The sequence below is a fragment of the Trichosurus vulpecula genome, chromosome 8 (genome assembly GCF_011100635.1).
Source record: "Trichosurus vulpecula isolate mTriVul1 chromosome 8, mTriVul1.pri, whole genome shotgun sequence".
Lineage (NCBI taxonomy): Eukaryota > Metazoa > Chordata > Mammalia > Diprotodontia > Phalangeridae > Trichosurus > Trichosurus vulpecula.
In genome coordinates this window covers 116,835,013-116,852,022 of record NC_050580.1, presented here as the reverse complement: position 1 = coordinate 116,852,022, position 17,010 = coordinate 116,835,013, and the positions used below count along the sequence as shown (strand labels likewise).

The 17,010-nt window shown below is 39.5% G+C and overlaps 1 protein-coding gene across 1 annotated transcript in view; it reads right to left on the bottom strand.

The window, feature by feature from the left end:
- Nucleotides 1–17,010, bottom strand: part of ADAMTSL3 (ADAMTS like 3) — a 563,622-nt gene that overhangs the window by 143,534 nt on the left and 403,078 nt on the right. The window contains exon 15 of the mRNA XM_036737163.1: nucleotides 13,542–13,629. Coding sequence (XP_036593058.1) covers nucleotides 13,542–13,629 — 88 coding nt within the window. The remainder of the gene's footprint in view (nucleotides 1–13,541; nucleotides 13,630–17,010) is intronic.

Genomic DNA, 17,010 nt, shown 5'->3' with positions numbered 1-17,010 from the left:
AGGGATAGATATGCAAATGTGGGAGTGGTCCTCATATCAATGATAAGTGAACTCATGGTACCAAACAAAACAGTAGAGAACTCAAGAAGGCTCAAGATAGAGCCTCTCCCAAAGTATTTCATTTTTATGATATGAAAGAGTATAGTGTGTATATGTGGCAGTCTCCGAAGAAAATTATATTATCCTTTTTTATGGGCAGAATCCATAAAAAAGTCTTCCTTTCCATTCCCACTGCCACCCCCACCCCTCTAGCTCGGGCCCTTACCACCTCTCACCTCAGTCTCATTATGCTCAATTCAGTGATCTTACCACCTCATCATATATTTCCTCTTTCCTTTCCTGTTCATGAGAACTGGCATCAGAGAAAGACAAAGATATTTTGGTGATGGATGTAAAATTTAAAAATAAGCTGGGAAAGGAATTTAGTGGGGAGCTCTAGCCATACCCAGGAAACTAGAAACTAGGAAGGATTTACATCCCAGTATAATGGAGAAGAAACAGAGAAAAAAAGGAAGAGTCATGAGCTAGGCAGAAAAAAAATCAAGGCAATATAATCTGCTCTGAACTAATGAAGGTTCCTAAAAACTTATTTCCAGATTATAACAATCAGAATTTGATAGTACTTCACTCCCACTATTCTTTATAAATTCTGCTCAAACTGGTTTTCTTATGGTATCTTTAGCATGCCTTCCACTTTCCCAACTTGGCACTTTTAATATAGTCATTTGGTTTACTGGAAATACCTCTTACCTCATTTCTGCCTCTCTAAATCTGTAATACTTAATTAAAAATAAAAAAAAACTTGGAATACAGGTTCAAGTAGCTAATGGGCATATTCTTCATAAGTATGAGGACAATGGTTACAACTATTAAATGGTATATGTTGCATTTCTGGTTTCTGAGCTGTTTTTCTGCCTTATTTAGTTTGGACTGCTTCCTACTAGAATGCTTAGTTGAGTTTCTATCCATCTGAACTCCAATGACATCCTTCAAATGCCATCAAGGTCTCCTTCTCTGGTCAACGATCGTAGCCCTCCAGCCACACATAGCCTTTTGTTTTGTATCTCTTTGATATAACTTATCAGGTTATAATGAATATTATGAATATTTGTATTCATGTCTTATCACTCTGTTAGAACCTATGCTCCTTAAGCACAGGGACAATCTAAATTCTGTCACTTCTGAATGTGTAGTAGAGTGCTCCACACATACTGTGGAAAAAGGTCCTTAATATTTGCTCTTGTTTAATGACGAACAATTATGAAGAAAGATGGACCATACCAGAACTTCAAATATCATTAAAAACCAATTCCATCATGAAAAAACCTAAGTTTGAGCCACAGATGCCAATGCTAGGGGTATCCCTCAAGGAGATCAAAGACAAAAAAGGTCCCCAACATACCAAAATATACATAGCAGTATATTTTGTGGTAGCAAAACAATGTAGATGTCCATTCACTGGGAAATGGTTAAGCTAATTGCAGTGTATGAATATAATGGAATATAGCATAAGAAATGTTGAAGAGAATAGAGCATAGAAAGACTTATATGAACTGAGGGAGAATGAAGTAACGAGAACCAGGAAAACAAGGTACACAATGACCACAATATAAATGGAAACAAACAAAATCTATGATGACCAAGTCTGGCTCCAGAGAAGAGATGAGAAAACACTTTCTTCTCTTCTTTATGTGGGTGGATGACTATGAGTGTGGGATATTATATACGCTGTTACAATGAGTGGAAGTATTGATTGGCTTTGCTGAACTTTCTAAAAAATTATTTATTACAAGTATATTGAGTAATGAAAGCTATCCAAAACTGTATCAATAACATTGAAAAATAAGGAAAGACCAACTGTAAAGCAAAGAGAAGCTGGGATCCAAGAGGTTAAATGAGGCTAGTAATGAAGCAGCCATGATGACTAGGTGATTGCTAGGGTCAGCAGACATATGAGGTTATTGTCACTCCTGAAGGCTGAGGACTAAAAACGGTGGAAAACTCAAAGAGAGGTGAGGAATATGAGTTTAAATAAGGGTCAAGTAAAGCAGAATCTAGCTGTCAGCCAGTTCTTAGGAAGGCAAGGGGTCAGGTCAGAAGAAGGACAGGATGCCAAAGCAGAGAACTGAGGTATGAAACAGGAAGTCAGGATGAACATGGGTCATAAAGGAATATGGACCAGGATGGAACAGAGGCTCAGAATGCTGCCTAGGGAATCCTATGAAGCAGCTAACTCTCACGGTGGGCTGTGTGAAGGGAGATGGATTTTGATGGCCCCAAAAGGGTCTCCTGGCCTCCTCAACTCTGGCACTAAAAGAAGTCCACCAAGCCCAGGCTCTCATGTGGGTTCTGAAAAGACCACCAGCTTTGCATTGTACCAATAGAAAACAGCATAGAACTGTAGTAAAAACAGAAATGGATGTATTAAATGGAATGGGGAAGAGTAATCCAAGAGTTAGTGGAGCATTAGAATCAGTCAGTGTTAGTCAGGGTCAGGAGACTGTTCTGAATTCTGGCTCTGACTTTTATTATCTATGTATTCATGGGTAACTTCTTAATGTCTCTGAAACTCAGTTTCTTCTTCTATAAAATAAGTGAGATTACTTTTCCATTACCTATCTCACAACATTTTTAGGAAGACCTTTGTAAACTGTAAGATGAAGAACTGAACATAATTTTTCATTGTTATATGGTTCTTGAGAAAACTGGTCAGAAATACCCTGGTTACGAATCTCTGAAATATCATACTTCAACTTGGTTTTAACAAATTAAATATCCATAAATGGAAAAGGCTTAAGTGTCAGTTAGAGTGAACATACCAAGCATTCTAAATTCATAAAATTTCTTTGGTCCTTTGATGAAAACAAAAAGGAAAAGGTAAGGAAGAAAGGAGAAGATGGCAATGGTGATGTAAAACCTTGCTGAAGTTTTGAGAATCCCAGAGAAATTCAGATGGCTCCAGGGAGGAACTTTTAAAATGATGATGCGTATCAACTGTCATCACATTCCACAATTGAAAACTCAAAAGGCCAAACCTACATTTTTCTTGGCTTAGCTTGACACGCTGTAATTTTTTATTTTCCTAATAAAAAAAATGTCTTTTGAACATTCACCCTCTATGTAAATTCAGAACCCCAGCCACGGTAGACCACAGAGGCTGAAATATTTATCTTCCACAAACTGGTTTGGCATGCCTGTGTTTAGGGGTTTTGAAACACAGCTACACTTATTCCCTTATTCATTATCAACTAACACGCAGCTCAGAGCCACAGAAGACAGTTGTAATAAAAGGATGAACTAGAAGCTGAGATATGTTGTGGTTTTGTTTGGAAAACTAGGAAATGAATAAAGTCAAACGTTGTGGCAGCCTACCAAGGAAACTGTAAACCCCACACTAACCAGAAGTGGGCCAGAGACTGTTAGGCAACATGAATTACAAAAGGAAAATCAAATCCATGCCAGGATAGGAAAGGGTCTACATTTGTGGGAGAGAAGCAGTTTCCTACTATACATGGTTGATCATCTTCTGAACTCCCCTATCTCCTTACCCAAAGATGATGATGATAAAGATAAAAGAGACTATATGTATACATATGTATATATGTATGTGTATGTACATATATGTACACATACATATTCACATACACTCATGGACATGCATGGGCAACTAGTGATTAGAGTGCTGAGCCTGGAGTCAGGAGGACCTGAGTTCAAATGTGACCTCAGACACTTATGAGATCTGTGACCCTAGGCCAAAGTCACTTAACCCTGTTTGCCTCAGTTTTCTCACCTGTAAAATAAGCTGGAGAAGGAAATGGCAAACCACTCCAGTATCCTTGCCAAGAAAAACCCAAAAGGGCTCACGAAGAGTTGAACATGACTAAGCAAATAAAATAACAACATATGTGCAGCTATATGTATGCATATATACATATAGATACACACGTAAGTGTATGTATGCATATTATATAACTTCAAAGTTTGCAAAGTACTTTGCATATATTATCTCAGTTGAATCTCATAACAACCCTATGAGGTAGATGCTACTATTATCCCCCTTGGAGAAATGAGGAAACTGACACATAGACAAGCAAACTGATTTGCCCAGAGTCAAAAAGCTAGTCAATTTCATGCTTCCTGATTCCATGGCAGCACTCTATCCACCATAACATCTAGCTGCCTCAGATGGAGGAGTATAGCTTTTTCCTTCTTATGACTAGAGGTAGCAGGGTCTTTAGGTTTGAGAGATGAGAAGGTCTTAGAGTTCATCTAGTCCAACTGCCTTATTTCACAGATGAAGGAACCGAGGCTTGGAAAGGTTAAGTGGTTTGACCAAAGCCACATAGATAATCAATTGCAGAAGAGTTATTTCAACCCAGATTTGCCCTAGCCAGTGCTTTTCCCACTATATTACATGGCTTTGTAGCAAAGATGCTGAATCCTTAAAGGACCAAAGAGAATGGCTGCTCTGCTTGCTTATATGCATAAGAGAAGGGGAAAAAAGGCAAGAAAGTTGAGGCGACTTTCAATAGAAAAATCTCAGGAGGTAAAGCAGTACCTGAGGGCACGGAAACCTCAACCAGACCTGAATTTTATTACTTATATACTCTTCAGAGTGGGAAAGGACCTGAGAGCTTGAGGTCTTCAAGCTCAACTCTTTAATGGCTCAGATGCACAGACTGAGACCAGGGATGGAAAATGACTTGCCTATAGTCACACAGCTAGTCTGCAGTAGGGCTGGGGCTATTCTAGAATCTAACTCCAGATGAAATTTAGGGATCTTTTTACTACATAACAATTAAAAGAAATCATGTCTATAAAAGTGCTTTGACACTCCTAAGGAGTCACAGAAAAGTTTATGGAGCCAACCTGGTACAGGAAAAAGAGCCCTGGACCTGGGAATCAGAAGACCTATCTTTGAGTCCCACCAAGGAACAGTGTTTTGTACATAGTAAGGGCTTAATAAATGCTCTATTTTTTCATTCCTTCATTCAGTCCTACTACTACCATTTACCCACCATGAGAGAGTGGTCAAGTTATTTAACCCCTAAAGATTTCCTTCTCTGTAAAACAAGAAGAGAAACATCATGGCACAGGACATGGACAAAGGATAAATCTTGCAATCAGAAAGACTTGGGTTTTAATCCTACCTTGGACACATAATAAATGAGCTACCCAAGGCATACCACGGTGCCTCACACATAGAATGCACTTATTAAATACTAGTTGACTGACCATGGACAAGCCATTAAATCTCTCCATCAGTCAATCCTCTAATTATAGGTTGAGCAAGTTTTCACTCAAGGAGATCTGTCTACTAATAAAGCCACAGGTACAGATACCACACTCCTCAACTAAAATTAATATTTAGATTCCAATTAATACTCAGATTACAGACTTCATAGAGCTCATAGAATCAAATGAGTTAAATGTTTGGAAGTTCTTTTAAAAATTAAAGTCCTCCTTCTCTTCAGTAGCAAAGAAATGAAAACAAAACAGATGCCATCAATCAGGAAATGTATACATAAATTGTGGTAGATGAATGTAATGAAATATTACAGTGTTATAAGAAATGATGAATATAAGATAGAGAAGTGTGAGAAGATACAATCAGATACAAAGTGAAATAAGCAAAATCAGGAAAGAGATGAATACAATGACTGTCAATCAAGTAAATTCCATTATTTATTAAGTGCCTATTATGAGCCAGTCACTGTGTGAGGCACTGGCTGTGCAGATAAAATAAAAGGAAACCATCTATACCTTCAAGGATTATAAAAAGATAAATGCAAAGCTGAACAAAAAATTGAAACTGAATGCTGTGAAAATTTTATGACTGAACTTTGCCCTAGAGATATGACAAAGTACCTCCCCCTGTTTCTTTGCAGAGTTAGGGGACTAGAGCTCTGGAATATTGCATGCTATGTCACACCTTTTTAACATATTTATTAGTTTTTCTGAATTGATTTTTTCTCTTTTTATTCCTTATTATGAGATTTTTCTGTCAGTGGGAAGAATATATTGGGAAATATGGGTGATGTAAAAATAAAACATATCCATTGAGTTAAATTAAAATTCTATACAAATGTAAGGGGCTATTAAGGAATTACTTTAAGTAACACAAAGATTTGACTAATTGTAAACTTACTGAGTAATTTGGACTTTCCTTGGACGGGGCAATATTCATTTTTTTGCCTTAAGGATGTGAAAGTGAGCTATATTTTTATTGAAAGGCAAAGGAGAGCAGCACAAAAGATGGCATGAATGCCAGCTAGAGCTGTGCCATTTCGCAGATGGGCATGGTCTGTTTTGGCAACACCTGATCTTTCCACACTGACATCCATCGGTCTAGTACTTTAGGCTATTTCTCACAAGAGGGATGACATTCGGCTGTACTCATCAGTCTGGTAGCTGCTTGAAGAATTGTATAACATCTGTGGGGCAGGAGGTTTCTTGTGTAACTCAGGAGAGGTGTTATGATTTTTATCAAACTCCACCTACTACTGTAGGAAGCCTTATCTTCCTGAGTTCAAATCTAGCCTCAGGCACTCCGTACCTGTGTGATGTTGGGCAAATCACTTAACAATGTTTGCCTCAGTTTCCTCAGCTGCAAAATGAGCTAGAAATGGAAATGGCAAACCACTCCAGTATCTTTGCCAAGAAAACTCTAAATGTAGTCACGAAGAGTCAGACACAACTGAAATGACTCAACAACAGCTAAGGCTTTTATGTCTAAACCAAGGATACTGAACAGGAAAAAAAGTAGAAAGGCCCAGGAAAAGGGCCCTTTAAGGGCATATAACACTTAGAAAACTTTTTCACTTCAAAATGCATATGTTAAATACATCTGGAGAAAATAATAATATAAAGAAAGATGTGGGAGGTAGGAGCTGGTTGCAACATATAACGAATGAGGAACTGTCAAGAATAGGAGTAATGGGCATCATCAATAAATTGTATGACAGGAAGGGAAGATGGGCTTGTCACATGACAAGGGTGAAGGCACAGGTAGATTGCCAGAGTGCTCCACTGTAATGCTCTTGGCCAACTAAAAGAGTGGACAAGAGTTACATAGGATGGGCAAGCCAAACCAATGAGATCCCAGATTCTCTTGAATATTTGAGTATCCAATTATGGAATCCTAAGAGCCAGAAGGAATTTCAGAGGTAATCTATTACAACCTCCTATAAATCAGGAGTAACACTTCAGCGCTTTCTATGCAGCAGACCTCTCAACGTGATGAAACATCTTGTTCCATAGCTGAACAGCAACAGATGTTGTTAGAAAGTTCTTTCTTACGTTATTCTGAAATCTCTTTCCTTAAAAGTCTTGATCACATGTCTTAATGCTGCCCTCAGGAGCAAAAATCCCTTTCATACTTGAAAGCCTTTCAAAATAAGTTTAATTTGGGAAAAATGCACATGGGGAAAAATATGGTATCCTTAAAGACAGAGAAAGGCCTACTTATCAAAGTAAGAACAGCTCATCTACCATATGTGACAGAATCCAGATTAAAAATCATCTTGACAGGTTGGGCCCATGGGCAGAAATTAGTGAAATGAAACTGAACAGCAACAAGTACAAGTTTTGTATTTAGATTCTTTTAAAAAAATCAATTATATAAATACAAGATGGAAGAAACCTAGCTTGGCAGCAGATCATGTGGAAAAGACTTAGGAATTTTAGCTGACAAGAAGCTAAACACGAGCTGTCAGGATGATGTGGCTGTCCAAAAAACTAATCCGATTTTAGGTTACATCAATAGCATTAATGTCTAGATACCTGAAGTAGTGATCCCACTGTACTTTGTGTTGATTAGGCCACATCTAAAGAGCTATGTCCAATTTATCCATTTAAAAAGGCCCCTGGGTGAACCATACTCACATCATTTAAAGAGGGGCATGAGAACAGTTGGGAAATTTACCAGTGCTTTCAATGATCCCAAACAACTCCTTGAAATTTTTAAAAACACTAATATACTCCTGGCAGTGCCACATCATTAAACATCACAATTTCCGAAGAATAAAAGTTGTGGATGAACCAAAGGGGAATGAAACGGAATCTGGGAGGATAAAGCTGACTACAATATCGCCAATGATAATAGGAACATGAGAAAAGGCAAAGAGGCTTGATACTAGGAAAAATTTGTTAAAAATCAGAGTTATCCAAAAGTAGGATGGGCTGATCGGGAAGTGGGCTAACCCTCTTCAGAGATGTTCCAGTGAAGGTCTGATGAACACTGTTGGTGGATATTGTAGAGGGGATAATTATACAGGTATAAGTTGTTCTAAGGTGACTTTGAGGTCACTTCTAACTCTGAGACTATGTGATTCTGTGAAGAAATAGCACAGGGATATATTATTCAGCACATGTATAATCAGAAGAGGAGGCAAGAAGTCTGCAGTGAGAGCAAGGTATGACATACAGTCTGTGTGCTAAACTAGTAACCCTGCAAATGTTAGAAAGCCTAAAGGAAGGCCTCTGTTACATGAAATAGATCTATAAAGGATTTATAGGGGCAGCTAGGTGGATAGGTGTAGTGGATAGAGCACCAGGCCTGCAGTCAGGGAGACTCATCTTCCTGAGTTCAAATCCAACCTCAGATACTGACTATCAGTGTGACCCTGGACAAATCACTTAACCCTGTTTGCCTCAGTTTCCTCATCTGTAAACATAAGCTGGAGAAAGAAATAGCAAACCACTCCATAATTTCTGTGAGAAAATCCCAAATGGGATCACAAAAATGACTGAACAACAACAAAAGGATTTTTGAGAAGATATAGACAAGAATCTCAAAGGACAAAAAGATGTGGATGGGTTGCAATCTATAAATAATAATAATAATATTAATAATAATAATAGTAGGCATTTCTATAGTACTTTCAGTTTTGCAAAGCATTTTTGTAAATATTTTATCCTTGCAATGACCCTGGGAAGGTGGTGTTATTCTCACCCGAATTTTACAGATGGAGAAACTGAGGCAGATTAAGGTTGAGTGTCTTGCCCCAGGTTACACAGCTAGCAAGTGAATAAGGCTGGATTTGAAGCCATATCTTTCTGACTCCAGGTCCACTGGTCTATCTACTGTACCAGCTAACTTCGACTAAGGTAAAAAAGAAGCATTACAAAATTTGAGTGCACAGCAGACTGCCACAGTTCATTTCTCTATCCCTGTAACTCTAGAATACCCCAAGATAAACTTCTCAATGTGGCTTCCTGTCTCCTTCATATAAAAATTGCTTCAACAAACTCTCTGAAAAGCGATCATTCCACTTCTGCTGCAATTCCTACAGTGAGGGAAAATCCGCTCCCTCCCAGGGAAGTCTATTACACTTAGAACTTCCATGTTGGGAAGTCGGCTCTGAAATCAAGCACAAAGTCTCTGCAACTTGAGAGAATCTGAGAAACTCAGAGGTGGAAAAGACCAGAGGATTACAGCTCCAAGGGTTGTCAGAAACCCCCAAAATCACTTAGTCCCACTCCTTCATGTTGTAGATGAGGAAAGTGATGCCCAAAGAGGGTGAGGACCTTAGGAGCTCTCCAGAGAGTTCAACCTGTTCCCTTTTACAATATGCTCCCAAAGTGAGCCTCAGTCAGCCTGAGCTTAAAGATCTCCCAGAAGGGGGAAATCTATTTTCTACTGTTGCAGCCTCACCTACTCTTAGAAAACTCAAATTGTCAGGAACTTTGTACTTAAATCAAGCCTAAATACGCCTCTTTGTAACTTCTATTCATTACTTCTGGTTCTTCCCTCTGGGGCCAAACAGAACAAACGTATCCCACATGACAGTCCTTCAAACACTTTTATTCTTAATATTCTTAAAACTAAACATCCCTAATTCCTTCAGTCTCAATGGTGTATGATCCCAAAGTAGTTCACTATCCTGGCTGCCCTCCTCTCCATGCTCTAAAAGGTGACCTGTACACAGTTCTGTAGCTGTGCTTTAACCAGGGCATAAGAGAAAAGGCCTATCACTTTCCTGCTGTTGGACCGTGGTACTCTCCGAATGGAGCCCAAAATGGTGCTGGCTTGTCTAGATGTCACGTTGCTCTGTTGGCTCATCTTGAATGAATCGGCCCTCATCTTGTACTTTTGACATTAATTTTCTGAATCTACTTATAAGACTTTATATTTATCCATCTAATTCAATTTGGCCTAATGTCCTAGTCTGCTAGGATCTTTTGTGCAACCTAGTTCTATCATTGATATGTTAGCTATTGCTCCTACCTTTGGGTTCTCTGAAAAATGTGATAAGCATGTGACCTATGCCTTTAGTCAAACTTCACAAAAAATTTTTAAATATGTAGCACAAGACTAAGTACATATCCTCCGGATACCCCACTACAATCCTTCCAAATAAGCCATGGAACCATTATTTCAATTAGATTCTGAAACATCTATTTACATTTATTTTGTATCTGTGATTCAACTAGTACTGAATGCAACTAAAGTAGAATTGTCTAGCCCACATCTCCATTAGTTCCACCCTTTCCTCCTAACTCTGTCCTCTAAGACTAGTAGAACAAATCTAATTCCTTCCCCTTCCACATGACATCCCTCTCAAATACTTGAAGGTAAATGATCACGTCCTTCACCCCCTAATCCTCTTGCCCAAGGTAAACATCCTTAGTTCCTTCAGTTGATTCCAACTTGGTCTGGTCTCTAGCCTTATTTCCTACAATGTGGTATACAGGACTGCTCAAAATTGATGTGGATGAACCAAGAAAAAGGTCAGTAGGATTATCCATCACTGTCCTTGTTTTGTCTTATGTAATGTAGATTAGGACTGAATTCATTTTTTTAATCTCTCATGTCAGATTATTAAATTATATTGAGCACGTAATCCATGGGATTCCCCAAAGATTTTTCATACAAGTGATGACCCCTAAGAAGATAGAATTTGGAGCACTGTTGTTTCACTTGCAGAGAAATCAAGATACGATTTTGTGTCTACGTAACACAAAACATTTCACCATGATGCATTTTTCTTAATATAGTGGCAGTTTGCACGTTAAATAGCTAACAGCTAGTCTTGACAGAGAGCTTTAAGGTTTGTAGAGCACTTTACATATGTTAACTCATTCGATCCTCACAAACAATGATGTAAAACAGGTGCTATGAATACCCTCATTTTACAGATGAGGTAACTGAGGCACAGAGAGACTGATTTGCCCAGATAGGGAGTATCTGAGGCGGGATTTGAACTCAGGTCTTCCTGACTCTATCCTGTGCTCTATCCCAGGGCTGCCCAACCTTAGGTTTTTATTGAAACAACAGATGATATATTTTGATTTCCCATCTTAGTGAGAGCTCTGCAGTAGCGCGGCTTTGTTCACTAAAGCATTTATGTAAATTTCTATGCTCGTAGGCGGGCCGCATTTTCGACAGCCCTGCTCTATCCAATGTATCACCTCACTGTCTATGATCATCACAGCTTTGATCCAATAGGGTCATTAACACGGCAGCTCACTGATGCAGTGGAGAGAGCACTAGGCCTGCAGTCATTAAGACTCGAGTTCAAATTTTACCTCACGCGCTTACTAGCCAGGGGACTCTGGGCAAGTCCCTTAAACTTCTGTCTACCTCAGTTTCCTCAACTGTAAAATGAGGATAATAATAGCACCTACTTCCCAGGGTTGCTATAAGGATATGAGATGATATCTGTAAAGTGCTTAGCATAGTACCTGGCATACAAAAGGCACTTAATAAATGCTTGCTTGCTTCCTTCCTTCCTTCCATCTCTCTGACAAGTCAGTGGATCCATGACCACCTTGGTATGAGTATTCCCTCCAGCAGGACTGAGAATAATCCACCCATGTCTTCTCAACTTTGCCTTTTCTGATCAGCATCTTTCTGTAAATCCTCCCTTCAGGATCCACCTAAACCACTGGAGGCCTTCCTCTGGTTATTTTAATATTTTGGGAAGAGCAGAATTACTTTTGGCGTATCATGTTATCAGGCCCCTAACTGGTCTGTGTTATTTTCTGGTCTTTGACCTTCTCACATGTAAATTATCAACATTATCAACATCTTATAGCTTGTTTACATGTACCATATGTCTTGATATTCCTCTTTGAGTCACATGTACATATAATTCTTGTAATACTATACTTTTCCAAGATTTTTAGCAACATATTCTCACTGATAGAATTTTTTCTGAAGGGACAAGGGGAGAGGTATTGGTGAGGATGGGTCTGGACCTGTGTTTTTGATGAGGAAACTCCTTCTACTACTGATCAATTGATCAATATTTATTACGCACATACTATGTGCCAGGCACTGTGTTAAGAGCTAGGAATACAAAAGGAGGCAACGCAAATTGGCAATGATGCTGGAGATTATAGTCTGGGAGAGTTTGTTACTCGCTGAAAACTCTGTATGCATAATCCATAAGAAATTAAAAGCTAATCTAATAGGTCACCCAATGCAATATTATGTTTCTGGCAAGGAGGGTTGTTTAGAACCCAAGGTCTCTTCTTTTTCATGGAAAGACATCAGAAAAGGATTCTTGTAAAAGTAGCTAATTTTTTAAAACCTTGAACAAAAGTGGTCTTGACAATGTCCACTAGGTGACCTCATCATTCATGTTCCCCACAAAAGTGGCGATTTATCCCAACCCTGTTTTCCCTTGTTTCTAAACTAGTTCTCTACCATGAAAAAACCTCCCCTCCCTTTCCAATTCCTTGGTGACTCATTATTTCCATTTTAAATAGACTTGTGTGTAAACTTTTAAAAATCCACGATTTACATATTTTTTTAGGTGGAAAGGAGAAGACTGGGTTTCCCTATCTTGCCCAGGCTGGAAGTCCAGCAGCCTCTTATGGGCTCAATTTCATTGCTGATTGACACAGAGACCATGAGACATGGTCCATTTGCCCCTCCTTAAGGATGTTGGTGTTCCGCTGCTCCTGGGGGCTCACCATATTGGTGGTGGACTTGGTAGAGACACCTAATTGGCTTTAGTCCTCACTACAGTTCAGTACTCCTGAGTGCAAACATTCCACTAGCCTTAGCTGCCCCAACAGCAGTGACTACAGCTGTGTGTCACCATGTCTGGACATAGTTTCAGATTTCTCCACTGTTTATGTACAGAAATAAATTCAATAAATACTCAGTTCAAATTATTTCAGTTTTTAAATATTTGAATTATATTGACTATGTGATGATCAGCCATTACTTTAGCTTTTTTTTTTTAAAAAGAACTGACCTTGATATGATCAGTTTATCTAAGAAACAGTGGGATCGCCTATGGCCAAGGAATACATAATAATCTACAAGGTGAACCAAGTTGCAACCATAATTTGACATTTGGCCTGCCCTAGGATAAACAAACTGCCATCTTCTGTGCTCCCCTAGACAGATGCCCAAACCGGCATGTTGAGGAGTTGTGAAAAGAGAAGAGTTGACAACAGCTGGGATATCTTTTGAGTCTGAAAAATTCAGATCACTCTTGCAAAAGACTCCCAAATGAGAAAAAACTGATAGAGGCCCACTGAAGAGCTTGCTTCCCTTCTAGGCTCATAAAAGATGATGAACTCACGTTGGTTCTTCTGATGCTGCTGTTCTGGTCTCTTCCAGCTCCTGGGCTTGTTTAAACCACGGTAATTTGGCTTCCACTGGATTTTTTTCTAGGATAGGAACAATCTTTGGTTATTGTTAATTCATTAAGGATTCATATTCAATATACACAAGTTTTCTATTAATTTTTTCACCAGAATAGATTAAGTGGTGTAGACTCAAGTGGTTTCACTTAAACACAGCTCATCAAGTGGTTTCTGGAGTAAAAATTAGCTCAAATTCTATTCAGTTGTATTTTTTTTAAACAACAAATTAGCAAAACAGGGAAGAAAACTCTCTGGCCAATATTTAGATATACTCCCTGAATTACCATAAAATGTCTTCTAAAATGTGATATCAGCTCTTGGTATTGTTTCCAACATTTGCATTTTCAGTTAGTTATTCAGGATCATTTCCCCACTAAAGTCTGATGGGGCATTCACTGTGGTGTATGGAAGACTCTGGATTCTCAAAGGCTATGCCAGGAGATTGTATGCTTTGGCAAGTTCCGCCAAGCTGGAAAAGCTTTGAATATGGGCTCAGCAATGGACTTTGTGTCTGTCATCCAAGGACCAGTTTAGCTAAGTTTAGAAAGCAAAAGCTCATTTTCCTCACTAGAAGGTTGGCTCCTAGAAGACAATTTAAAAAAAAAACAATAGTAACTTACAAAGACCATCTTCTTAGACAGAGGTGTCATACTCACAGCCACAGCTGCAATCAGCCTGCAAAACTCCCAAGTGCAGGGAACCAAATTAAAATGCAATTGGGAAATGTTTAATAACAACAACAAAAAAGTAAAATACAATAAAACATAGATAATGTTAATTTGTGGTTTTCTAAGTCAATATGTGGCCTGTAAAGATCTATTTGTATTTGAGTTTGACACTGCTGTAATCTTATAGACAAAGGGTTTGTGATCTCGTGTAGCTGGTACCATGGAAACATCACTGTCTGTGGGATCAAAGGATGTGGGCTCAAATTGTGTTCGTGATGCTTACTATGTGTGTGACTCTGGGCAAGTTATTTAATCTCTTTGTGCCCTAGGCAACTCTCTAAGACCCTAAGTTGCAAAGAAGGTGCTGACTTGCATTTACAGAGAGAGTTTCCTGTATCAATGAGATCATAGGTCCAGTCCCTATATGGCCCATAATCAGCAGGACAAATCAAATGGAAGATGGGAAATAGAAGAGGTGGGCACCAAGGAGCTTTTTGGGAGCAAAAAGTAAGAAAGTAAGGAACTGTTAGGCATAGGCTTGAATAATGGCATTTAACTTTCCTACAATGTCCCTGACCATTGATGTCCATCAGTCCTCTGTAGGTGAGGTGGGCTTGAAGAAGAGATATATGGGTGAGCAATTATCTTCTTGGTTCCTGCACCTTTGCAGTCTCTCCTCTGCCCTGTCTCTGGGGGGTTTTTGACTTTTGTCTGGCAAATCGGTTCACACTCCTGGTCTAATCTTGGCTTGACACATAAGTATTCCCCAGCTGATGCTGTGGACTGAATCCAGCAAAAGCTTCTCACTCAGATTTGGTAATGCTCCACTCACTCCCTTCTTCATACTTATCACTGGCCCATTTCCCTTATTAGTGAACTTCCTGGCAAGACCAGGACTTGGAGGAGACTTGCCCCACACTAACCCTCAGTCTAGCTGAGCTGTCTCACACATACATTTTAAGGAAGGTGATAGGCAACAGGAAGTAGGGCTTGTTCCATGCTGCTCCAGAAAGTACAAGCAGACCACTGGAGAAGCAGGGTTTTAGTTATTACTACTCAAAGTAATAATTAGGAAGGATCAGTGATTCTGAGCTTCAAGTTCATCTCAGCCAACACCCTCATTTTACAGACAACAGACCTGAGGCCCAAAGAGGCAGAGTAATTTGCCCAGAGGTAGTTAACTATGATGATCACACCTGGATCTGTTGACTCCAAATTCAGGGCTTTTCCCACAATCCCAATGCCCCAGAACAGAGTAACAGAGTTACTTACCTCCTAAGGGTCTGAGCTCCCTATCATTAAAATACTACTAAGCTGATGCCTCTGAAGCACAGTTATGACCATGTCACTCCCTTTCTCAAAAATTTTCAGTAGTTCCTTATTAACTAAAAGGAAAATTACAGACTCCTCAGGATGGTATTAAAAGGCCTCCACAATCTGACCCTCAGCTGCTTTTTAAGTCTTATTTTGTATTACTCTCCTACTGGCATTCACTTTTCTGGTCACATTGTCCAGCTGGTTGTTCCCTTCTCCAACATTCGGCCTTCCACCTCCATGCCTTTGTAAGGTCATACCCATGTCTGTTCCATCCTCCATCCAGATGCCAAAGGGACAGTGCTGAAGTACATATCATACCATGTAACTCCCCCCTTGGACCATCTCCATTGGATCCCTATTGCCTCTGGGATCAAATATCTACTCTGGTTTGGCATTTTTCACCATCTGGCTCCAGATCACCTCTCCAGGTGTATTACATATTACTCCCTTCCCATGATTCACACTCCAACCCAACTAGCCTCCTTGTTGCTCCTCACACCTGACATTCCATCTCATCTCTCTAAGCCTTTGGACAGGCTGTCTCCCCATTCCTCCTCACCCTCAGCTTGGAATGTTCTCCTTTGAATTCCTAGTTTCCTTCAAAGCTCAGCTCAAGCAACGCCTTCTCCAAAAGTTTTTCCTGATCTCTCTACCTGCTAGGACCTCCCCACTGAAATGACCTTGCATTTACTTTTTTTGAATATTCTTACATCTATAGGAGGTGTTTCATCTCCCCTTCTTGCCCTCCCAAGCCCTCCACCAAAAGTAAGCTCCTTGAGGGCAAGTGATATATTTAATTTTTGTCTCTGCACCTAGCACAGGACTGAGCACATAGTAGGCACCTAATAAATGCATGTTGATTGAATGAATGCACTTCACTCAGTGCCTCATAGACTTTCCGGCTTCCTTCAAAGCAAGGTCTTTCCCCATATGTCACCTTCCCCCCTCCCTCCGTTAGAATATAAGCTCCTTGGGGGGCAGGGACTGTCTTCTTTTTTTAATTTATATCCCCAGCACTGAGCACAGTTCCTGGTATGTAGAAGGCACTTCATAAGTCTTTACTGACTATCAACTATCCCTCCAGCTGCTCTCTTCCATCTGATATTATTATTTTGCATTATCTTGTATTTACTTATTTGTACACATATTGCATTCTGCCCCTCACCCCCACCATGGCTACCGGCAGAATGCAAGCTTCTTGAGGACACGGTCTTGAGTCAAGCTTCTTGACGTCACATGTCAACATTTAGCACAGAGTCTTACTCAGAGAAGATGTTCAATGAATGGTTGTTGATTTAAATTAAATTGAACGGCAAAGTGTTTAAGCAGTGACTGGATGATCTCTGGCAGGGAAGGCTGTACAAAGAATTATTGTATTAGGACTGAATGGCCACTAAGATCCCATTCAACATTAAGTTTT